General features: G+C 41.8%; 1 protein-coding gene across 5 annotated transcripts in view; it reads right to left on the reverse strand.

Moving 5' to 3' along the window:
• The window catches only part of DIAPH2 (diaphanous related formin 2), a 413545-nt gene that overhangs the window by 252702 nt on the left and 134176 nt on the right, over window positions 1–26667 (reverse strand). For all 5 annotated transcript variants that reach the window (XM_048514791.1, XM_048514790.1, XM_048514789.1 and 2 more), the window contains 2 exons: window positions 22975–23076; window positions 9642–9881 (listed from right to left, as the gene is read on the reverse strand). In XM_048514791.1, coding sequence (XP_048370748.1) covers window positions 9642–9881; window positions 22975–23076 — 342 coding nt within the window. The remainder of the gene's footprint in view (window positions 1–9641; window positions 9882–22974; window positions 23077–26667) is intronic.

Consider the following 26667-nt stretch of genomic DNA (forward strand, 5'->3'; position numbering starts at 1 on the left):
AGCTACTAGAAAGGATTGTAAGAGAATTAAGCTTCAGAGAGAATAAATCTCAAAACAGGAAGACACACATGCTTCAAACAAAACATTTTAAAGCAACAACATTCTATCAGGACCTAGGTACATGCTGGCAGTCTGCTGGAAATCAAGCAAATCTCCAAGGCTGAATTATTATCTGAATAAGAAAACATAATTTGTTTAGATGTTCTGTAAAAGAACACTGACAATATTAACAGGGGAAATAACATGAAGGAGATTTCTTTCCTCCCATTTTTTTCTACATACCACAAGCATTTAAGTAAGAATGTTATCAACGCCAGTTATTTTTTTCCATCACTAGAGAATCTATGAAGATGGTAAAAAAAGGAAGTTCATTAATCACTCTCACCATTAAAGTTACGCCCATGACATTCTAGTACTTTGGTAGATGAAACAAAAGCCCCTCAGTGGCTTCCTAATGGCGACAGACACTTGTTCTGAATACAATGGCATCCAAATAGGGTGCTATGCATTATTTGCTCAAGCTGTTGAGATATCTAAGTTATACTACTGGCATATATAACACACCACTGATTATCTCAATGGTACTCACCCCATGGCTCACAGAGAGCCACTGTCACCCCAAGGAGCCACATGATTACTTTGCACCTCTCCACCAAATATATGGATACAGTAATAAAATATATAACTGTTAACTTTTCTTTTTAACTATCAGAGTACCTTTGTGCAGGTATGTTCATCCTTCCTGTCATTGCTGAACCTAAGCCAGCCCTTGTGTATCTGTCGTCTCAGCATGAAAAACAGCAACTCAGGTGACAGAGTGTGACTGCCAAGATTCCCAAGGAACAGTAAGCTGGTTGTGGAGAAAGGGAAGTGAAGCCACCATCATCCCACTGTGGCCAGACAGCTCCTTTTTTGGGCTGCTGCTGTGCCGGTTTTGATAATGGTGGCTTTACTGTCTCTCCTCCGGGGCCAGATTGTTCTTCTCTGGGTAGCCAACTGAGTGCTGTGATGAGCTACAGAGAATGCTGGCAGTTGTTTGAGAGCACAGGTTATGGAATGAGGCACCTCACAGTGTATTTCTCCGCCACTCAAGATTGAAGCCTTCATTGACCACTAGCCCCACAGGGCAATAGCCTAACCCATTTCCTGAAACAGAGGGCAGCTATTACACTGAGGGAACAATGTTCATACAAACCACAGGAGGCGTGTCAAAGAGCTGTATGTGGTTCCTAAGCCATTGTAAGTATTATGGGATTACATTATTCAAATGAATGTATTTCCCCTGGAACAAACTAAAGGGGTTTGTGCAATGTATTGCTTCCAGGTCATTCTTATGCATAACACAATGAAAATTCTTGCAGTAAAACACTGAGTGGAGAAACACCATGTAAAATCCCTGTGCACAGAAACTTGCATGTCAAGCATGTTCATCAATTTCAGAGACACTCACACAGCACACAAGTCCAGAAACAAATAATGTGCCCTATCTCCAAATCATAACCAGCATTGATGTTAGTGCTAACTAATATTTTTGGCTTCAAAATCACCATTTCAAGATCCTGTACATTTGTCAATTTGTAAGGCATCACAATATTAACATAGTTGTCCTGGGAGCTAGGGTTAAAACCAATATAGTTACACTAGCATGATTAACACTTCCATTAGTGTAGATATGGTGCCTTACTATACAAAAGAAAGAGGGAAAGAAGTTAGACAGGGAACAGAGATGAAGTGTATGCACCTGGATATACTTTTGATCTAACCGCAGTTAGGTTACATCTGCATTGCTATAGATTTCATGATGAGACTCTAACGAATATCAAGCTGGTCGGTAGCATCAACTGAGAAGCTGTTCTTTTTCAACCAAACTTGATGGACTGCCTAATATTCATAACTGCTATTGCTGGCACGAGTCAGTAACTAAGATTAACAAAGCATGAGCCACAGAAATACTGCTAAACAATATCTAGTCAATTTAAAGACACAAAACTTTCAAAGCTACCAACAAAATGCTAATGTGCTTTCTGTTTTCATTCTAACTTTTTTCCTTCCTTTTGCTGTACCATATTTGTATAAATATTAACTGTTCAGTGAATCAACAATCATGAATGCTTCAGTGCATATATCAAAACTATTGCTCCAGCTTGCCAGTCTTGATACAGTACATGAATTCTAATGGCAGTCTCCTTTATTTAAACAAAATTAAGTTCTGTGCTCTCTGCCAAGGGTTGTTTACAAATCGCTGCTTTCTTCAACAACAACCACAAACCACAATATAACATCCAGAAAGAGAATGCATTTTGAAGAGTCTGCAATCAACATAAAGACATTAGTCTTGTAGTTAACACTTTAATACACACTTTCCTGACTGCACGTCTGCCTCCAGCACTGCACAATGGCCCTTCCCAGCCAGTAGTAGCATTATGAAGGTTCCTTTGATGTTAACACATAGCCTACCAGTCACTTCCATCTTCTCACAGCCTGCAAAGATAAATATGCCTCTTGTGTGGACATTTGCATGATATTTGGATCTTGCTGGATTCTGGCCCTCCCCACGACGAGATAGAACTCCATTGTTTGCTTCCTCTTCCCTGTGTGCAAGTGTTACAATCTAACTCCTAGAGCCATGGTGGCGAACCTTTGGCCAATTGGCCATGCTGGCAGGGGCTGATGGGAATTGTAGTCCATAACATCTGGAGTGCCAAAGGTTCGCCACCACTGTCCTAGAGCAATAAACTATACTCTATAAGGCTGTCGGAATCTAACACCTTAGGAAGGCAAGACAGCACCTGAAGACCCAGAGCTGGGAAACCTTTTTGAACTCCAAAGCCTGCACAATGTCATTTTGGCTGGCCCTATTCAAAGGATCTGAGTAGGTCAATATGGCTTCTTACAATTTTTTCCTACTTTTTATGTGAACCTGAGACTTTCTGTTTAGAATGTCATTCATATCGAACGGCAGCTGGCAGGCCGGTCATGGGATATTGTGGGAACGGGTGTTTATTTGGGGCTTCTTTTTTGCCACATCATCTCAACCTCCCCCCTCACCCAAAAAAGGACAAATGTAAATTGGTTAAAAGAGGAAGGGTTAAAATTTAGCTTGACCTTTGAATGTAAAGTATTAAAACAAGCCGAGGAATATGTCAATGGATTAAGAGCACAGCTCTTTATGAAGAAATGGACATGAGACTCCAACCAACTCCAGTCAGTCACAGACTCAGAATGCATGCAACACTTAAGAGTGACTGTGTCAGAGACTCGGATGGGTTGCTCCTGCAGAGGAGGAGGAGTGTTGCGTATTTAGACACTGATGAATAAACAAGATCACATACAGGGCCACACTCATGAAATTGCCTTCTACTGAACCAGACCACTGATCCAACAAGATCAGTGCTGTCTAATCAGACTGGCAGTGGCTCTCCAAGGTTTCAAACTGGTGCCTTTCACATCACCTACTGGCTGGTTCTTGACATAGTGGTTAAGAGCAGGTGGTTAAGTGGCGTAGTGGTTAAAAGCAGGTGTACTCTAATAATCTGGAGAAACCGCGTTTGATTCCCCACTCTGCCGCCTGAGCTGTGGAGGCTAATCTGGAGAATTCAGATTAGCCAGTATATTCCAACACACACCAGCTGGGTGACCTTGGGATAGTCACAGTTCTTCAGAACTCTCTCAACCCCACCTACCTCACAGGGTGTTTCAGGTGAGCGGGGAAGGGTAAGGAGTTTGCAAGCCCCTTTGAGTCTTCTATAGGAGAGAAAGGGGGGATATACTTCTTCTTTTAGCAGGAGACATCAGGAACTGAACCTGATATTTTCGGCATGCAAAATAGAGGCTCTTCCACTGAGCGGCATCCCATCCCCGATCACAGATCAAAGTGTGTGTGTATATATATAAATACACACACACACAAAATGACATTGGAAGCAATGCGCAAAAATGGAAAACTTAATCTGTATCCACAATAGAGGAATGGTCTGTGAAGATATTGGAATTGGCTGAAACTGCTAAACCAGAGGTGGCGAACCTTTGGCACTCCAGATGTTATGGACTACAATTCCCATCAGCCCCCGCCAGGATGGCCAATTGGCCATGCTGGAAGGGGCTGGTAGGAATTGTAGTCCATAACATCTGGAGTGCCAAAGGTTCGCCACCACGGTGCTAAACTAACAGATTAGAAAAAAGAATTATGGATAGCTAGAAACTCTTGCTGAACTTTTTGAATTTAACCGGGGGAGGGGGGGAGGATGAACTGATGATTTGTGGATTTGAGAATTAGGAGAATAAGAAAATGAACATAATAGAAAAATGAGTGATTTGTATTTAATTAGTAATAATTAAATAAGAACTAATTGAATTTTACTTTTATATCTGCAATTAGAGCAGAAGTGGTAAGTTTTCAATTGTGCTTATATCTGACGTGGAAAAAATCGGAAGCCGGCCTTTTCAGCTTTTTGGTAGAGTTTTTGTCTGTGTGTCTCTTTAGTTGCTGGTTGTTTATCTTTCAAAACTTTAATAACATTACTTAGACCCAAAATCAAGTCTGAATAAAATAAAGCAATCTTTTCTTCAAGTAAGTGCATTCAAAATCTACACTGTAATCAGAATAACTGAAAGGCAAGACAAGGTTTAAACACAGTGCTTTAACAACAAAGTGGTAAGCAGTCCATCCAAGAATTGCTCCAAGTCACCACTGATGGGAACTAATAAACTACAGTTAGCAAGGCTCCGCATAAAGTTAAACAAACTATAGATGAAAGCACATCTTAATTACAATTCCTTGCCTTTTCTCTTAAGCAACCACAGACATGCCAGTACCATGCAGCTGAGAATCCTGGAGGATTCTTCGAGCCACACAATAGTTTCATTTGACACTGAGATTGAGTGACTGTCCCCGCTCCTTTATCCCACTGACTATGAATTATGACTTTTTAATTGGCCTTTTTAAACAAAATATATGTGACCAATAGAACTGTGATTGCACAAAAGAAACACAGCTCTGATATACTTTAGCTCAGTTTCTCCTTTGAAAAAATGGAAAACTTGCTGTTCTCCAGATGACAACTGGAGCTCACTATAAACAAGATCCAGTGACTTCATGCAGTTACAACTCAAGAGAACAAAGAACAAAGGCTTAGATCCTCACACTGGCAGGCTGCTGTGTGTATGTACAACTTCAGCTCTCACAATAACCAGCAAGCATCTCTCTTCTTAAACCATTAGTAGATCTCCTACAGAAGACAGTGTTTGGTATTACAAACTTGTGTTTTCATTTGATTGACAAAGTTACAGGATATATAAAAAAGTACCGAGAGGAAAGAGACTTTGTTCTCTGTGTGTTTACTTTATCCTTCATCAGACAGTTTAATGCAGGTTGCTGAGTTCTCAAAAACAAAAATTAATTTTGGGAATTTGCTTTGAATGACATTGTTTTGAACTGTAGGACATATAGACCTAATATTGTCTGATTCAACTTGCTTGATGAAGTGCAAGACACACACCCCCACCCACACACACACACTACTTGCACAAAGGAAATATTTAAGTAAGAATAATCTGAAGTATGGCAATCTGGGATACCTTTCTGTGCAGATATAATTTAGGTCTATACAACCAGCAACCTATCAAGCCAAATGCATCCTAGAAGAAGAAGAAGAGTTGGTTTTTAATACCCTGCTTTTCCCTTACCTTTAAAGGGGTCTCAAAGTGGCTTACAATCATCTTTCCTTGCCCTCCCCACAACTTTGTGAGGTAGGTGAAGCTAAGAGAGTTCTGAGAGAACTCTGACTTGTCCAAAGTCACACAGCAAGTTTCATGTGGAAGGGTGCAGAAAACAAACTCTTAACCGCTACACCATGCTAATTCCTATACGTCAGGGGTCCCCAAACTACGGCCCGGGGGCCAAATGTGGCCCCCTGAAGGCATTTATCCGGCCCGCCAGGCATGGCGGCGATGGCTCCATTCATGTGCAGTGGGGGCTCGAGGGAGAGGAGGAACCGGCCCCAACGGCTGTTGATTGCAGTTACATGATGGCACCCCCAAATCTCCATGAATTTTCTGACCCAGAGTTGGAAACCTTCCACGTGGCAACGCCTGCTCCGCCCTTCCCTCTCGGCTACTCCATGTGTTGCTCTCAGGCTTTCTGTTCCGCCTCACTCCCATTGGGATCAGCCAGGCTGGCGAATCGCTCGCTGGCTGCTAGGGAGGAAAGAACCCAGGAAGATACCTGATCCTGGGTTAGATGGAATGTTTCATTGGGAAAGTTCTGCTTTTTTTTTTACAGGGGAAGGTATTCCACAGCCTCCCCAACAATATTTGGAGCCCACCCTGTACTTGACATACTTTGGTCACTGTTCTAAAAATAGACCATGACAGAAAGGCTGAAAGGTGAAATCAAACATTTTACAATCATTTGTGCATAGGAATTTGTTCATAGTTTTTTTTAGTCCGGCCCTCCAACAGTCTAAGGGACAGTGAACTGGCCCCCTGTTTGAAAAGTTTGGGGACCCCTGCTATACGTGAAGTAGAATTTACATTTGTTGTCTTCCTAGAGACTATAAGAACAGAGGGTGTCAACTACCTGGCGCTCCACAACACCAGGCTACAGGTGGTCAACAGTTGTACAGGCCTCTTTTAAGGATAAGAATGCTGAAAGTCAGCACAGAAGCTGCACTGAGTACATCACTGTTATGCACTGAGTGCATCACAGTTACGGTTCTGCATAAGTAGCTGAGTGGTTAGTTGGGAATTATCCCTTTAAAAAAGGAGAAGAAACACAGACAGATTTTGTAGTAGTAAGATAAAAAGGAAGATACAGATTACAATACTGTTTTCCAGTTTCATATTCTCATCCATATGTTCTTTCAGTAGGTACAGAGGAGGGTGGGACAGTGGTCCCTAGCCCTAACATCCTTATATTTATTTGGGATATTTCTATGCTGCCTCATCAGAGCCCTGAGATCTCCTGTAATTACAACCAATCTCCATACTATACAGAGATCAGTTTCCCTGGAGAAAATGGCTGCTTTGGAAACTGAAAGTATAAAAGCCCACCATGGTCTCTCCTCTCCACAAACTATGTCCTGCCCACGCTCCACCCCAAGTCTCCAGGAAGTTTCCAATTTGGCAATTCAATTCAGAATTCCGGATCAAAAGGTAGAGACAGAAAGACAAATGTCATGTGAACCCATGCAAAGACAGAGCTAGCGGGCACAATCCCACTCTCTTCTACGCATATTCAGCATCCATGCTGAGGAAGGGATAAAAAGGGATTTGTTTGGTTTTTGTTGTTCTTTTCCCCTTGTCAAACAAACATGTATTGTAATGCAAAGGTAGCCACAAATTTCAAACAGCTTGCTTTGGATCAGTTCCACCAAGCTGCATGGAGCTGCCCAAAAATGGAACAATCGGGGCACTGTGGGAAACAGTTGGGGTGAAGCAAAACAGCTAAAGCCTTAGGGCAAGTGCTCGTGTTTAACATTTCTTATTTCTTATTCCCGTGTTTTAGCATTATGAGATACTGAAGATCATTAGGAAAAGGAAAACCACAGCAAGAAGAATGCCTGTTATCCTTGTTTAATATTAATGAAGTTCCCTCCTTAGCATAATGGTGCCTTCATAGCTACAGGCAGGGGCCCTTTTTTTTCAACGACTGTGGCATGAGTTAAAGGAATATTAGATTTTGTAAATATAAAAGTAGCTAGTAACACAGATTTATATATTAACTCCCAACCCCACCTAGATCAAGACAAACGTTGTCATCCTAAAGAATGGGCGCATATACAGTGAGACTGTTCTCACCCTACTAATTTATCATAGTTCTACAGCTACAAATAATACTGTAATTGCTTCCCTCCCCTCATTAATTTGGAACCAGCACACAATTCCTTTCTCTTCCAATGTAAATAGATTCCAGAGAAGAACAACTACTCTGATTGGGCTAAAACCTGGTATCTTAGATGTAACATTAATGAGCGGTTTGGATTATTACAGCGTGTTGCTTATGTTCAAAAGTGTGTTTGAAAAGTGCAGTGAATGCTCTAGAAGCATATGACACTTGACTAAGCAGTCATGGATCTAAAATATAACTTGAAAGGGTTGCCCTATAAAAGCAGTGATTGATATTTATCTATATCTATGGATCGATATTCATTTGCAACATGTACAGAACCTTGTTGTAGTTCATTATGCTGACTAGTTTAAAAAAATAATTTTAACACAGAAAGGAAGTTTAATGTGGAAAATAGGAACAGACTGCTTTAGCTTAATTCTCCATCCTTGAAATTCAACATAGTGAACATTCTAAGCAAACTTAAACCAGGTTAATCCACCCTTGATTACATGTCTGGATATATTTTTTTAAAAAAGATTTAAATGGTGACCTTTTTATATACTGTGTACTCCCAAATGATATTTTAATCTATTCCTTCCTCCAAGATGAAGTATTAATGTCCTAAAAAAACCCACAATAACCTAAACATGTGAAGTTATTAAAACTGATCATATTTTCCGTGTCTTTCACAATGTCAAAAATGGTTATTTTGTTTTTGGCAGGGAAATAGCTAATACTGATCAGCCTTCTACCTTAATTGTACTATATATTTAGTATGTGATTATTCACCTGTACTACTAGGCATACTTCAAATGGATTTGACAAACCTTTTCCAATGCATAATACCACAATTAATAAATTGTATTGATTCATACAAAATCATGACATTTGCCTGCTATCTCTACCATTCCAGTCAACAAAGCCATATATATAGCCTGTGTACAAAGGTTGAACAAGGATATGCTGGCATTCATGTTTTTCCACAAGGGGCCAATTCACTTATCATTGTCCCATTCTTGCTTCCACACACAAATACACATCTCTGAGTAAGCAATATTAACATAAGAGCTAGGTTCCAACAAATGTCAGCTACTGGAGGAAGAAGAAGAGGAAGACAAAGAAGAAGAGTTGGTTTTTATACCTGCTTTTCTCAACCTTAAGCAGTCTCAAAGTGGATAAAAAATTTCTCCCTTCCCTCCAGGCACCTTGTGAGGTAGGTGGGGCTGAAAGAATTCTGAGAGAACAGAGACTGGCCCAAGGACACCCAGCAGGCTTCATGTGGAGGCATGAGGAAACAAACCCAGTTCACCAGATAATAGTCTACTGCTCTTACCTACTACACCATGTGTGATTCAAATTGTTGGCAATAAGTAAAGTTTCTGCAGCAGAAATTCATGAGGTCCTGTTTCACATTACACTAAGCAAGCAGGGGGCATTCAAAGAAAAATGAGGTAAATGGCAGGCAAACTGCTTGGATAGTGGGGTGCTGTGTGGTTTCCGGGAGGTATGGCCATGTTTTAGTAGCATTCTCTCCTGACGTTTCGCCTGCATCTGTGGCTGGCATCTTCAGAGGATCTGATGTTGGGAAAGCAAGTGGAGTATATTCCAGCCGTGAAAGCCTTCAACAATACACTGAACATCTCTGCTTGTTCTATCCAGGTTAACATCTACCTAAAAGCAACACTGAACAGACAGCAGATGCAGACGTAACACTAAAGGGCTTTTTTACAACACAAACCTACTTCGACCTACATCTAAAATGAGACCAGAAAGACATGCCATCTTCATATATTTTCACACAAGTTAGAATTACCTTGCAAAGAAAACTAATGTTAAAGCCCAGCGATTGGGCATTTCTCGAGCCTGAATTCATGTAGTTTCCAATCAGCAGGACGAGTTCCAGCATCTTGCTGAAGCTCTCACTCTTCTTCAGTTCTTCACAGGCTATTGTTACCGCCATGATGCCAGGCTTGATATTGTTTATGTGCTCCTCAAACGTAAGCTTGAAAAGGATGCCATTGAGGCGAGGCCGTAACATTTTCACCGAGCTCATCTGGAAAGTGAGGGGGGGAAAGGGAGAATGTGCTAAAATACTTTTCATGCAATGAAGAACAATATTAACCTCCTCCATACATTAAAATAAAGCATTTAAAATAGTATAAAATAGTGACACCCTGTTATTTCCACAAGGTGATTGCATGCGTCTTTTCAGTGGACAGGATCCAAAGTAATATGAAACCTATTCCACGCGTTCAAATGAGCTCTGCGTGCATGTTTCTTGAATCTCAGTGATCTGAGATATGTTACATCACTTGGGAAGCTAAGAAGACCTTTAAAAACAATGTAACATGCAACAAGGCCTGGTGTTCAAAGGGGAAATACACTTTAAAAAATACTCGCTAGTAACAATTGAAGCAGTAATCTGAATCCAGACCGCAATGTTTTAACCAATTCTCTTTGAAACATTTACAGTTCCACAGATAGCTACCAGGTTCTGACTTCACTGCTGTTCCTTGTGTATGTAACTCTCTCTTCGGAACCTACTCTTTTGAATTTTAGGCATCAAGTGAAGAAGGCCTGTCTTGTTTTCTCAAGTCTTTGGCAACAAGTAATACTATCAAAATACCGGTTGTTTCTTACTCTTGGTTTCAATATCTGCTATGCAACTAGTGCCATCCTGTTTGTTCATTTCTTTATTATCTGGCTTCTAAACAGCCCCTCCCCTATTAGGGTCAAAACAGTTTCCAACACAACATTCACAACACTTATCCCAAAATATTTCAAAATATTTACACTAGAACAATAACTACCCAACAACTCCAATAAATATTTCCTACTAAATTAAAACCATTTTACATGATTTCCAGAAGGAGACAGAATTCAAGTTCACCAACTAGTTAGCAGACTGAATGGAAGATCTGAAGGCAATCCATGGAAGATCAAATGAAAAGAAAAAAACCGATGGGATAACATAAGCTGAAATAGAAAGGGGATGTCAAAGATGGTAACAGTTGTTGCCTCAACCATATACCTGGTAGAATAGCTTTGTTTTACAGGCCCTGAGAAATTGCATCAGATTGCACAAGGCCCTGGTTTCACTCAACAGAGCATTCCACCAGGTCAAGGTCAGGACTGAAAATGATCTGGCAAGCTGGACTTTCTTTTGGACCAGGGACCACAAGCAAATTTTCATTTGCTGATTGAAGCCTCCTTCAGGGGATATAATGAAAGAGACAGTCCCATAAGTACGCTGGCCCCAGACTGTTTAGGGCGTTGCAAATTAGTACCAAAACCTTGAACTTGACCTGGTATTCCACCTGAAGCCAGGTAAGCTGGTGGAACATGGGTTGAACCTGTGCCTGCCACAAGGATCCAGTAAGGACTCTAACTGCTGCATTCTGGAATAGCTGGAGTTTCTGGAGTAAGCCCAAGGGTAGCCCTGTGTAAACTGAATTACAGTACTCTAGTCTACAAGTGACTGCCATGGATCACTGTGGATAAGTTGGTTTGGGACAGAAAGCGAGCCAGCTCGTCACCAGCCAAAGATAGTAGAATGCCATGCAAGTGGCATGATTCACCTGAGCCTCCATCATTAGGGAGGAATTAAGGAACCCATCTGAGCTCTTAACAGTTGGAGCCTCTAGAAGTTGCACCCTCTCAAGAGTTGGCAACTGACACTGCCCTACCTACCCTCTTCGGCTCAGCCTCAGAGCTCCGTCTTTGCTGAACTTCAGCCAGCTCTTGCATCCATTCCATTACAGCCCCCAAGCAATTGACCAGGATGTTCAGGGCAGCATCTGGATAATCATCCATTATCAAATACAACTGGGTGTCATTAGCATATTGATGACAACCCAGTCCAAACCCCCAGATCAGGCTGGCAAGGAGACATATATAGATATTTACTAGTATTGGTGAGAGAACTGCCCCTTGTAAGTTACCTCCTGCCAACTTGAGGTGGGTGAAGATTCTATCACTAATTGCAGTCTTCTGATTGCACTCTCAAAGGAATGAGCATAGTCACTGCAAGGCTGTCCTAGATATCCCAGCACCAACAAGGCAGATAGTCAGAATGTCATAACTGACCAAGTTGAATACTGTTGTTAAGTTCAGCAAGACTAGCAGTGCCACCAGCCCCATTGCAGGTGACATCAGAGATCATCTATGAAGGCAATCAGAGCCATCTCCACCCCATGACTAGTGTAGAAGCCAGATTGGAATGGGTCCAAGACTAATGTTTCCTCCAGATAAACCTGGAGTTGCTCAGCAACCACTCTCTCAATTATCTTGCCCAAGAAGGGTAGATTTGACACTGGGTGGTAATTAGCCAGATCAGAAGGATCTTGAGATGGTTATTTTAAGAGCAGTTTCACCATGACCTCCTTTAAGCTACTGAGAAAGATTAATAATTTCCCTCAGAGGAGCCTGTACTCATCCATGCTGGTATTTACCAGCCAGCATGGGCAAAGGTCCACAAGGAACATAGTGGCTTAGCTGGTCTCAGGATTCTGTCCACATTGTTCTGGGAAAGACAGCTGAACTGGTCCAATGAAAGACCCAAAGATGGTCCATGGGCCTCTAGTTTACTTATTATATCAAGACTTGCAGAAATGTCCTTGTGGAGAGACAAGACCTTATCTTCAAAAGAGCTCACAAAATTGTCCCAACTAAAAGCTAATTCCCTGTTAACTTGGGGCCTATCAATTAAAGTCGTCAATTTCCATATTATCCTAAATAATATTGCTTGAAGCAATTGTGCTTGCAGATGCAATGTTAGTTGCAAAATAATCTCTTTTTGTACTTTAGAATCATGGAGTTGGAAGAGACTGTTATGGATCACTGGGTCCAATCCCCTGCCATGCAGGAATACACCAACTTCCTCCAAACTAACTCTAGCCAGCTTAGTACCCATTATATCCTTCTCAACTCCAGGTTATACCACGGAGCTGATTTGGTATGGAAGAGCAGAGGGCATTAGGGCACGATCTCATCAATGGCTTCAAAGAGCCAGTCGTTCCGGTCCTCTACCAGCTCATCTAATAAGTCACTAGGAGGCATCAGGACCCACACAGCATTCTGGAAACCTACTGGATCCATAAGTCTCCATGGGAGAGCATAAATCAGCTCACTGCCTAAACAGGAGGGATGTGGCATGTTCAGATGGGTCCTCAGAGCCTGATGATCCAACCCTGGCTTTGATTGTTAATAAGTGGAGCTCCCTCTATCCCTGCCTCGAAAATTAAATCCACGGTGTGGCCTGCTTTATGCACTCTGAGTGACTCTGGTGTTTATTTTGGAGGGCATTTCTCAAAGCCACATCTTTTAAAACAGTGTATTTTTAACAGGGGTTTGCAGGGGTTATCTCTTTTTCTCCTTAAGGCTACTAGGAGCTGAGACTGCTGGAGGTGGGGCTTAACAGGGGTTAACAGAGGTTACTCTTTGTCCTGGGCTGCTAAAGGTGGGGCTCCTGAGGTGAGTCATTCAGTCTTTAGTTTAGTCTCTGGAACCAGCTTAGCGGCATGGCCGCTAATTTCTTTCTTTTTCTTTTTTTAAAACAAATAAATTAATCAATTCATAAGCACACTTCTCGAGTGCTAGTCGGCACAGATAGCCCCAAGGGGCACCGACTAAAAGTTTAATATCTAAATATCTAAACAAAAGCAGATATGAAGGCAGGAAGCCAGCAGGGGGATGGGGGCTTGCCAGTGTTTTGCACTGAGTGTCACATGTATGACTATCTGCCACTAGGCCAGAAGTCGTGGGTGTGCCCTCGCTGCAATGAGCTCCTGGCACTCAAGGAACGTGTCCGTTCTCTTGAAGCCAAGGTGGCAGACCTGGAGAAGCTGAGAGAGGCAGAGAGGGCAACAAACAAGGCTTTCAGGGACCTAGCAGCCGGGTCCCACTCCCAAGGTGACATCTCTTCAGATGTCATGGAGAATGAGAGTCTGGGTGACAGAGGGTGCCAGTCTGAGGTGGGGAAAGATGCTCCCTTAGATGGGATCCCTTCCTTAACTGGTGATCAGCTATCCTCTCGCACTAAGGATACCCCTCGGGAAGGTGGGGGGGGCTCCTTGTAGTGGGTGATTCGATCATCAGGAATATAGAGAGTTGGGTTTGTGACAGGCGTGATGACCGCATGGTGACTTGCCTGCCTGGTGCTTTGAAGGTTTTGATGTCACGCCACGCCTAGATAGGCTGTTAGACAGTGCTGGGGTGGAGTCAGCAGTTGTGGTCCACATTGGTACCAATGACATTGGGAAATGTAGCCGGGAGGTTCTGGAAGCTAAATTTAGGCTGCTAGGAAAAAGGTTAAAATCCAGGACCCCCAAGGTGGCATTCTCTGAAATGCTACCTGTTCCACGCGCCAGGGCTTGTTTTCAGGCAAGCCGGAGATACAGGGTCTCAATGCGTGGATGAGAAGGTGGTGCCAAGGCAGAGGGTTTCCAGATTTGTCAGGAACTGGGGAACCTTTTGGGATAAGGCAGGCCTGTACACAAAGGGACGGGCTTCAATCTTAACCAAAGAGGAACCAGGCTGCTGGCGCTCAAAATTAAAAAAGGTGGCAGAACAGCTTTTAAACTGATTCCTGGGGGAAAGCCGACAGGAGCTGAGGTGACTTCGGTTCGGAATACAGAGTCCATGGGGATGCAGACAGAGAAGGAGGTTTTTTTAAATCAACCACATACAAGTGAGGAACATAGCAATGTGATAAGTGATAGTGTCTACAAAAGGCTAGAGGGCAAAACACATAAATCCCAGGTTAGGGACAGAGACAGAGTATACAAGTGTCTCTATGCTAATAGTAGAAGCATCCGACCTAAAATGGGGGAGCTGGAGTACAGAGTTTTGAAGGAGGACATTGATATAGTGGGCATCACAGAGACATGGTGGAATGAGGAGAACCAGTGGGATGCTGTTATCCCAGGTTACAGGCTCTACAGGAAGGATAGGACAGGGCGTATTGGGGGTGGGGTGGCCCTCTACATCAAAGAGAGCAGAGTGTCACGCATAAAAATAGACACTGCAGGGGGAGCAGAATCCTCTACAGAAGCACTGTGGATATCAATACCAGGGGCGAAGCATAGTTTAACATTAGGAATATATTATCGTCCCCCTGACCAAAGCGCACAAGAGGATTCTGAGATGGAAAAAGAAATTAGAGAGGCCAACAAAAGCAAAAATGTCGTGGTAATGGGCGATTTTAATTATCCCCATATAAACTGGAAAAATGCATGTTCAGGTCATAGTAAGGAGAGAACATTCCTGGATATGCTAAATGACTGTGGCTTAGAGCAGATGGTTGTAGAACCAACCAGGGTAGATGTGATCCTAGATCTAATTCTATGTGGGACCCAGGACCTGGCGCGGGAAGTCAGTGTTGTTGAGCCGATAGGGAACAGCGACCACAATGCTGTCAGATTCAGTATCTCTGCATGCGAACAAGTGACAACTACTAATGTAGTTACATTCGCCTTCAAAAAGGGAAATTTCTCAAAGTTAGTGCGCAGGAATCTGAAAGGGAAAATCAAGAGAGTCAAAATGTCCAAGATGCTTGGAGGTTATTTAAAAACACAGTCTTAAAAGCTCAACTGGAATGTGTTCCACAGGTTAGGAAAGGCAGTTTCAGTCCAAAAGAAAGACACCATGGTTAAAACGGGACGTTGCGCAAATTACTACGAACAAAAGATGTCTTTTAGAAAATGGAACTCCAACTTAACTGATAAAGAATACCAGAGAGAACACAAATGGTGGCAAAAGAGAAGCAAGTTAGCTGTAAGGGAGGCAAAAAAGGATTATGAGGAACGCATGGCTGTGAACATCAAAACCAGCAACAAACAGTTCTTCAAGTACATCAAAAGCAGGAAGCCAGCAAGGGAAGCGGTAGGCCCGTTAGCAGATGACAAAGGAACAAAGGGTGTGCTAAAAGATGACAGGGAGATTGCAGAAAAGCTGAATGAATTCTTTGCATCTGTCTTCACCCAAGAGGAGGTGAGGAAAATTCCTGCACCTGAACCAAGCTTCTTAGGAGGCTTAATCCGAGGAACTAACGAAGATAGTGGTAGACAAGGAAGAAGTTCTGGCAGCCATTGATAAACTAAATGCTACCAAATCCCCTGGCCGAGAATTGCATTCACCCAAGAGTTCTTAAAGAGCTCAAGCATGAAATTGCTGATCTTCTCACTTTAATATGCAACTTATCCTGAAATCAGGTCTCCATCCCCTGAAAGACTGGAAGATGGCATTAGAATGTCACACCAATCTTTAAGAAAGCGATCTAGGGGGGACCCGGAAATTACAGGCCAGTCAAGTTTGACATCTGTTCCTGGTGTAAATTAGTAGAATCTGTCATTAAAGATAAAATTATAAAATGACATGGTACAAAAAAGCAAAACCAAATAGCTGAGAAAGAGAGTCAGCATGGTGGTTTCTTTGCAGAGGCAAATCCTGTCTTACAAACTTACTAGAAGTTCTTTCTTGAGGATGTAAAATAGGCATGTGGATAAGGGGGAACCGAAGTGGACATTGTCTACTTGGATTTCCAAAAGGCTTTTTTGACAAAGTTCCTCACTCAGGAGACTATTGATGAAAACTCAGCAATGAAGGAATAAGAGGGGAAGTCCCCTCCTCTATGGGATTAAAAACTGGGCTTGGAGAAACAGGAAGCTGCAAAGAGGGTGTAAATGGGAAATTCTCACAATGGAGAGATGTGGGGAGTGGTGTCCCCTAAGGATCCGTGGTATTGGGATCCAGCAAGCTCTTTAACCTCCATTCATAAAATGACCTGGAAGTAGGGGTGGGTAGCCGGTGCAATAAGCTTGCAGATGATACCAAATTATGGTAGGGTGGTGGAGAAGTCCACAAAGGATTATGCTAAGAGCTCCAAGGCTGACCTTGATAAATTAGGGTGAGTGGGCTAAGAAATGGCAAAATGCAGTTCAATGTAGCAAAATGCAAAGTGATGCAATATAGGGGCAAAAAATCCAAACTTCACATTAACACGCTTACAGGGGTCAGCGTGCTATCAGTCACAGACCAGGAAAGGGATTTGGGTGTCTCAATTCGATAAAGTTCCGGCTGGGAAATGTCAACTCAATGTATGGCAGCTGTGAAAAAAAAGGCAAACTCTATGCTGGGGATAATCAGGAAAGGAATTGATGGAATAAAACTGCAAAGATTGTCATGTCTCCTTTATATAAAGACAGTGGTGCTGCATTATTACACTTGGAGAGTATCTCATTGTGTTCAGTTCTGGTCACCACATCTGTGCAAAAAGCGATACATTGAAGAGATAGAAAAGTGCAGAGAAGGGCAACGAGGATGATTGAGGGACTGGAGCACCCTTCCTCTATGAGGGAAAGGCTGCAAGGCCAGCTTTGGGACTCTTTTAGTTTGGAGAGGAGACGCCTGAGGGGGGATATGATTGAAGTCTATAAAATTATGCATGGGGTAGAAAATGTTGACAGAGAGAAATTTTTCTCTCTTTCGCACAATACTAGAACCAGGGGGCATTCATTGAAAATGCTGGGGGGAAGAATTAGAACTAATAAAAGGAAACACTTCTTCACGCAACGTGTGATTGGTGTTTGGAATATGCTGCCACAGGAGGTGGTGATGGCCACTAACCTGGATAGCTTTAAAAGGGGCTTGGAGCAGATTTTATGGAGGAGAAGTCGAATTTATGGCTACCAATCTTGATCCTCTTTGATCTGAGATTGCAAAATGCTGCGCTTTAACAGTCCAGGGTGCTCGGGAGCAACAGCCGCGAGAAGGCCATTGCTTTCACATCCCAGCATGTGAACTCCCAGCAAGCGCAATTCCGGTGGGCCACTGCGAGTAGCAGAGAGCTGGACTAGATGGACTCTGGTCTGATCCAGCTGGCTTGTTCTTATGTTCTTATGTTCTTATGCATGGAACTTGAAACAAACTGTGGTTTTAGTAAGAGTTTGATCAATAGTGATTTCCACTTCATGTTAGATTGTGTTGTGCTCTGGCTTGCTTTGACATGTTACTCCATGGCGAGTAATTTTGATGCCACACATCATGAGGCAGCATTTAGGAAAAAAATAAGCTAATTTAAAAATATATATATGTTTATGACCTTGAGAACATTCATTTAAAAAAAGACTTCGTTTTTCATGCTATAAAGGAAGATTTAATAGTTCTTTTAGTGTTTTTGTCTTTGACAGTAAGAGAAACGGGGAGGGGACCTTATACATTTCATCATATATTATTTAAGCCATTTGCATACATCCCTGAGCAGTCAGGAGTATCATAGTTACTAGGTTTAAACAAACAATAGCAAAGCCAAATAAAATTAGTAAAAGCTTCTAGTCTCACAATAGCATTACAGCCAGACTAAGCCATGTAAATGCCTGACAGCATTTGATTGAAACCAGTTGTCAGATATGACCATTTGCTGCATTTCAAATGACTTCTATTTCTGATTTTCTGATTCATTGCATAAAGTGCTCTGGGACACTGACCATGATTGCATATTATGCAACAATGTATTTGTATTATGAGGTCACTGTCCACCAAAAGACTACCAAAGGAAATTACATTATTTTGAGTTGATCCTCCGCTATATTAAAAGGGAGGCGGGTAATGACAGCTTTTGAAAGCTGTTACAAGTACCTTATTTCCCTGTGGAGTTTCAGATAGATTTATGTTTTTACTACTTATAAGATTTCCTAATACTAATACTATTCCATGTCTCTCCCTACCTAGAATAAACACACACACACATATACCCCAGTTAGATGCAAGATTCAGAAAACCATTTCTCTCCTCCTGAGGTTTACTTTCTCATTCAACATAAAGTAAGAATTGTGTATTATTAGTCTGCTTAAAAAGGTACAAAATGCAACAGATTTCACAGCCAGGCTGTGAACATCTAAACTCCCTAAACCATACCCCAGTCCAAGAACAGTTTTGCGTAATTCAAAAGCTGGCTTCCTGGATTACAGGAATAAGCAACTCTAATCTATTATCTTCTCACAGAATTTGCATTCTTTGCCCAGTGGAACAAGCCCAGTAACAATAAAGCGGGATCTTGTTATGCTTACATTAATCTTAAACTCATTTGCTGTTTGGTGGAAATTTGTAGTAACTTTGGGTTAAGCAATGCCAAGGGTATCCACAACTTTCTTTCCCTCTCTTGACATGGATTGGTACTGGTATTTCAGTTTCTGGAACAATTATTTGGTGTAGGGAAGGAGCCACATTAAAGCAAACATTATCTGTTGGTAAAGCGAATGTACCTATGTGATGCACGCATGTCAATTCCTGACACGTACAGTCTGAGCAAAACAAAACGCAATAGCAATAACAGTAATAAAGATCTGGTCATACATTAATAAGAAGTGTGTAGACATGTGATTAGACCAGGAGCTGATCAGACGAAGTATTTCGATCACCAGCTCTAAGTATCATGATTCTTAGAAAACAATTTTGTCCCAAGAACCACAGGTCAGTCTCCCTCCCGTCTCCAATACTTGCAACAACACACAGTGGCAGCAAGTATATTATCTTTGCCATCCGTCATTAAATTTCATCTCCTTCACATTAGATGTGAAACTTCATCTTAACCTGGGGTATAACTCAAAAATGTGTGCTTCATTTGAATATATAATTCATCTTAATGCTTCATCTAAATGAAAATGTGATGCTCCAATTTTCATGCACAAATACGAATATTAAGCTAATTAGTCTGTTATAAGTAACCTAATTACAAAGTGTGACTTTTCTAAATGAATTTTAAACATCTAATTCTGACCTTTATTAGGGTTGATGAGTATATTGATTATCTAATTAAAACCTTATATTAATAATTAACTTACCTAATTTGTATATGCAAATAGGTGTACACAGCCTGAAAAGACAAACTTCAAATAGAAGGCAGTCTTTCAATCATTCTGTACTCATTCCTTAACCTGTGTATGAGGTTTCAAAAGTGAAAGCTCCCTTCGTCAGACACAAGTACTACTTGTATATGACGAAGAGAGCTTTGATTCTCAAAACTATGTATCCCGGAAATCTTTTTAGTCTTTAAGGAGCTACTGGAGTCAAATCTTGCTCTTCTACTGCAAACAAACACAGCTATCCTCTTGAAACTAGTTTGTTAACCTCTTCTTTCTAAGTTTCCAGACTGCTATAAAAACAAGAGTATTTTCAATCAGGCTGGTATTACCAGTTAACACTTAGATTGGGGGAAGGGGGGGGGGGGTTCCCATAAACTGTAATTTAAACAGACTGTTCAAAAACAGAAATTAACATTAACATAAACCTCTGCACAGAACTGAATTTACAATATTACTTACAGCTGCACGTGGGAACAGGCATACATTTGTATATACAGTCATGTGAATGAAACAAACATCTGATGTATGCTTTTGGAAGCTACAAAAGGCAGAACATTTCCAAAGCACACATACATAGTATTACAAATGTGCCTAGCCTTCAGAAAGGACTATCTATATACAGCTTTTTAAACCTCGAGGAGGGAGATCATAATTGCAGTGAAGAAAAAAAAAAGTGAGAAGGTTTAAGAGCCTTCTCCTACCCTCAAGCACCCTCTTTGATACTACCACTAGCCACCCTTTTAAGTATCAGGAATCTTATAGTAATATCTGTGACTGTAAGTCATAGTTAGGCTTTGGTGCGTTTTGTTCTCCAGAACAAAAAAAAATGAGAGCAGCAATTACTTAAACTAAGTTAATTCTTCCTTAAAGTGCAGAACATTGTGAGACAAAATAATCTGCCATGCTAAGATCAGTTTCTTATTTACTCCCCCCGCCCTTTTTTTTTAATACTAAAGTGAAAATACATTCCGGAAGGCTTAGCTCCAATGAATACATTTCAGATGTCTTCATATAAGCACTCAAACATTTATCTAAAGTAGATAGAAAAGGGTGTAAAAATGGCTTTTGATTGGAAACTTCATCACTTCTTGAAAAGGAGCATTAGAATGAAATGTAACACAAAGCAAACAGATTATATTATAGTACAAAAGGCGGAGAAGTCAAAATGGATACTGAAAATAAAAACCACAGCCCCAGGCAAAACACTGAGTTTATAATCGCTTCACACTGATGTCTGCACGCAATTGTCTACAAGCCAGGTAATCCTTATTCACTTGTGACAGACTCCTGATTTATGCAAGAATAATGCAACACAATCCATCCACCTTGTTTGACTTACAGATAAGTGGATACATAGCAAAAAACAAAAATAAAATAAAGAAGCCCTTGATCATTTCTCAAAACTTAGTGTTCATGCTTAGGAACCCCAGGGAGGCAAAATGTTGCCCCATCATTAAATATAGTTCACATGGCTGCTGGAGAGGACTATTATTTGGACTGAAGTATCAAAACAGTTAAGATATTATTTGGACAATCAACCATCTTATCAACTGCATAGGCTGATACTATACAGTCATGGCAAATAAAGTATTAAGTGTCTGAGATTTTACTTCTGGCAAACAAAACACGGCAGTTGTGAAACACCTAGATGATTCTAAGAGATCTAATAGAGGCATAAAGGACATTCGAGTTAACATATGGCTTCTCTGTTGCAGACAGAAGATGCTCTCATGACTCTACAGTAACCCGAAGGGAACATAAACATTCTACACAGAAAAAAAACAGAAGTTTCCCACCTGTGCCTGCACTCAGATCACATTAATTTGGTGTTTTTTTTAAAAAAAAAACTGAACATAAAGAAAAGTAGCTCTGGTTGTATGAGTGCTATTTTGCCTTCCTTCCTTTGTTGCATTAGATCAGGGGTCTTCAATCTGCGGCTCTGGAGCCGCATGCAGCTCTTTCAGCCTTATACTCCGCATGGCCTGGAGGATGGAGGGTAGCGTAGGCGTGTCCTTCCAGCCCTCCAGAGCAGAACTGGAAGGAAAGGTGAGTGGAGGGGCCAAACCGGAGGCGGCTCTATGTGTGAGGATGCCGCTTTTCACGTCCCCTTCACTCACCTCTCCTTCCAGCACTGTTCTGGAGGGCTGGAGGGACACGCCTACACTGCCCTCTGACCCCTGGAGGCCAGAGGGTAGGGTGAGCATGTCCCTCCAGAGCAGCAGCCATCCCCCCTCTGCCATCCCCGCAGCTGCAATCCCCCCTCTGCCCCATGGAGCAAGCAGCTGCCTGCTCCGTTGGACAGAGGGGGTTTCCCTGCCCGGCGCCGAGGTCTCCCGCAGTGTAAGAGGCGGCGGCACCAGGCAGGTCGCAGCCACCATCCCCCCTCTGCCCCACAGAGCAGGCAGCTGCCTGCTCCATCAGGCAGAGGGGGTTTCCCTGCCCAGCGCCTTCGACTCCCAGCGCTGGAAGGAAAGGTGAGTTGAGGGGCCGAACCAGAGGCGTCTCCATGCAGAGCTGCCTCTCCGGCTCGGTAGATCTTTGTGCCCATGGAAAACGGGTCCAAATGGCTCTTTGGGTGGTAAAGGTTGCCGAACCCTGCCTTAGATGTTTGTTGCTCACAGTCTAAATGAGGAGTAGTGTACATAATAAAACTAGTGCTAAATACCCTGCCCTTTCTCACAAATGAGGACCCAAAGCAGCTGGCATCATTCTCCTCGCCTCCATTTTATCCTCACATCGACACTGTAAAGTAGGCTGGGGTCCAAAGTCACCCAGCAAGTTATGATTGGGAATCTGAAGCAGGGTCTTCCAGATACTAGTCCAATATTTTTAACCATTACACTACACTGGCTCTTGAATATTCAGATCCCCCTCTCATTTGTCAGATTTGTCACAATTTTATCTAGCCCTCTCTTTAAGGAACTCAGAGCAGTATCCTTGAGGTCAGAACACTTGATCTTTAGGTACCATAGAGTATGAAAGAGAGCAACAGGCCAAAGTTATCCAGTGGCCTTCATGGCCAAGCAGGAACTTGAATCGAGTCATTCCCTAGTCATATCACACAGTCTAGCTACGGTTGGTAGTGATAGCCAGTATAATCTCATCAAAACCCTGTGATGTAGTTTAGACTGAGAAAGAATGACTTGCATCAAGTCACCCAGGGATTCTTACATCTAAAGAAGCATTTGAGCTCAGCTTTCTCTGAACCTAACCTAATCTCCACATCTGTCTGGTTCTAATGTAGATGTGCTGGTAATAAAACTCATATATTGAAACAGAACATACCACCACTCCAAATTGTTCCGGTTCACAAAGATCATAATATTCATTCTTCAACTCGGCTAAGGCACTGAGCTCCTTCTGTTCAGGGAGGTTTTTAACCAGATTCTAGTATAAGGAATTAAAGGGGAAAAAAAGGAATATTATATCAATTTGTCAATTTAGGTCTTAAGCAGAATAGTATTTAGCAAAATGCAGCAGGTCCATATGTATATAATACAACTTTAGCTAAAAATTATTATTTTAAAAAGTTTTTAAATGCATAGGCAAATACAGAAATATATAAGTAACTGTATACAAAAATATCAGAACAAAGTGTAATGGTTAAATACATTTAAATATACATTCACTCCTTCTGATGCTAAAACTGAAGAACAGGTTGCTCTGATAATTATTTTTGATATAATGATTGATGTTTTTGTAAGGATCTATGGTTACATACAAATAAATTCATTCATTGAATAACAGGCTGTCATACTGATATGAAAGCAAACTTGAATTGTCTATTTTCTTTTACCTAAATACTTAGCAATTTGCCAAACTTTGGTGATCTGTGTTTTAATATTTCAGTTTTCCATAATTTCTCATTTTTCACTATCAACGTTTTGGTTACCACAAGTAAATCTTGTGGGAAACTTTGGTTACCACAAGTAAATCTTGACATATTCATGATTAATATTTACAACACAATCCAGATGGGGGCTGAATCTGCGTGCAAAGGCGGCCCAGGGGTTTGCCAGTGCATCTATCCCCCTCTACTGGTGCAGGTGCCACTTTCAACAGTTTCCAGGCTGCTACAGAGCTGTGCTGGCATCCCAACTGGACACTGGCATGGGGAGGCAGTGGCGTAGGGCCAACAAGGCGGGGGCGTGGCACCGCAGTGGGTACATGGCCGGGCAGTGGAGAGGGCATTCTGGGGTATTCCAGGTGGCGCCACGACAGGGGCACAGGGCATGTGCGTGTCCCGGGCTCAGTTCCTGGGGGGAACAGATTGTTCCTGGATGCGGGCTCCACCCCAGGCTCCACCCCTGGGGGGGAACAGGTTGTTACTGGATGCAGCGTCAGCATTAGTCAGCTTTCACCCCGGTTTTGTGGGCAGTTGTACCATAGCCAAGGTCCTATGGAAGGCTCTCTGGCAGTGGGGAGGGGAAAAGGGTTGGCTTTTTCTGTCTCCCTGAATCGGCAAAGTGCTGTCTGGAGGTGGCGGTGCTGCAGCAGCACGGTTCTTGGCTACCTCAAGGTGAGAAGTATCTGACTATCAAAATTGCCTAAAGCTGTCCTTGTAACATAAGATTTATTTCTGTGTAAACACTGTCTCATAATTTTCTACCATCTCGCACTGCCGCCACATATAGAATAAGTCTGCAGAGACAAGACTACATTTCCAGCATTTGTGTTTATAGCCCTTACTTAACCTAAGAATAGCGAGATATGTCAAATCAGTTTATTGATAGTATTTGTTTCAAATTTGTACCAATGGTGTTTACTATTCCAGGGCAGAATATTAATATCGACCCTTTCACAGAGGTGGTAAGACCGTTAAATTGCAACTTTTCAAGATTATACTCTTTCCCCCCGATTTGGATTAATCAGACTAAAATAACACAGACCATTTCCTTGTGAAAATCTCTGAAAGATGTTATTCTTAGAAAATATCTTTGCATATCCACCTTTTAAGCCAGCAACATTCTTGCAACAAAAATGCATGCTTTTCTAAGTCTTATGAGATAAACAATGTGTTGCTGATACTAATACAACCAAGTACCAGTTAAGAGTAGTTAGTGCCCGTCTGCAGCTACAGCTTGTCTTCCTCAGATGTATACCTATTTTTTCCTCTATGACAAAGTAGTACCATACTTGAAATAATGTAAGGCCCTATTCACACATTACAAGATAGTATTCATAAATCTTCACATGTCCCTTTGGCTTTTGCTGTTAAGCATAATTTATCAGCCTTGGCCCTTCAAATGATGTTGGTACAAAGGAAGGAAAAAAACAAACATTTCAAAAATTAGTCTTGCAATACAATGGAAGAACTAAATACAATGGAGTCAGTTTGGGCCTTTAAAATGTCTGCAACAAAGATTTTAAGGTAAATCTTTGTCTGTAACAAAGATTTTAACAGGCTGCTGTGTCTGCATGTGTGTGCATGTGTTGTCAAGTCACAGCGACCCTGTGGTGACTCTGTAAGCTTTTCAAGGAAAGAGACATTCAGAGATGGTTTGCCATTGCCTGCATCTCCATGGCCTGAGAGAGTTCTGAGAGAATTGTGACTGACCCAAGGTCATCCAGCAGGCTTTATGTGGCGGAGCATGGAATCAGTTCTCCAGATTAGAGTCCACCACTCAATTTCAATTTCAATAAGCCTTTATTGGCATACAGAACATACAATATAAATACAGTTAAAATTACTAGGTAAAACTTCACACTGGATCATAAGTTCAGTTCGCAAACCTCAGCCAGAAACTTTGCCACTGCGAGACAACAGTCAAGGTCATTACAGTTTAAGAGCATATTTACTCTTCTTTATCAAGCTTCCGCTGTCAGGGTTTTCCTTAAGAGTCAATGATTTTGTAATAATAAGCTGGATCTTGGGATTCTGGTAAAAGTGGGCAGTGGAGTGAAGAGATGTACGCTAATGGAATCCAACTGCCCTGGGACTGCAGAGGGCAAAGCCTCTTATCATTCTGGTAGACCCTTGAGTCTTCCTCTATGGAAGCCGGGATGGCATAATGTTGAAAAATTCTAGCCAACATGTAGGCCTCCTATATATAGGGTTGGTAAGCCGCTGCAATATAGTAGGCTGGGTTTCTGGCACAATTGGAATCGCCCACGTTCATTACGGCGAGCAGGATTTGCTGGGCCAAGCTCTGCAGTTGTTGATAATCCATTGCTAGTAGCCGCCTTCTTGATGAGGGCGTAATGTCTCTGTAGTAAGTGAATTTAGGCATGTTCAGAGAGTCACTATCATAGCCCAATTCCCCAATCTTTGTTATAACTGTTGCGCACCATTTAGAGTGATGGAGTTCTCTCAAGGTGAGTTGCGTCAGTGAGTTGTCGGAGCTTTGATAATGAATATGCAGCCCAAAGTTTATGATGCTTAACCTGATAGTGGCCTCTACAGAGTATTGGCCAGATTCTAGACATAGAACTGCATATGGGACGTGTCCACCACTCTTAATTACTACACCATGCTGGCTCTTTAATAAGCCTGTACACACACTTCTACAGACCAGCAACATCTTCCATTTCCCTCTCACAGCCCAATAAGTTTAATTTAAATAAGACTTTTGAAACTCCTCAATTGTGGACGAGCTTTCTTAAAGAAATCTGCCAACTCTACTGGCCTCTACAAAAATCGATCTGGTCATTATTATATGCACATGTGAAATGTCTGTATATGAACTGAGGTTGTGTTTTGATACAGCAATTGTGATTGATTTGGTTAGATTGCCGATACGCTTTTTAAATGTAATGCTGTAAGCTCTGCAATTTCTGGATCAGCAGGATACAAAGGCTTGTTTATTTTCAAACTGAAAGGTTTGTTTATTTTTTAAAAAAAAACTGAGTAGAAAATGCTTGGGAGGCATGTGGATAGTCCAGCAAACACTGGCTCTCAATGGAGACAGCTCCTGCAAAGATTCCTACTTACCAAAAGGGCCATATTGTGTTCTTTTAGACAGCATGAAACTGGATCAC

This window comes from Sphaerodactylus townsendi, linkage group LG13 (assembly GCF_021028975.2).
Source record: "Sphaerodactylus townsendi isolate TG3544 linkage group LG13, MPM_Stown_v2.3, whole genome shotgun sequence".
Classification (NCBI taxonomy): Eukaryota; Metazoa; Chordata; class Lepidosauria; order Squamata; family Sphaerodactylidae; genus Sphaerodactylus; species Sphaerodactylus townsendi.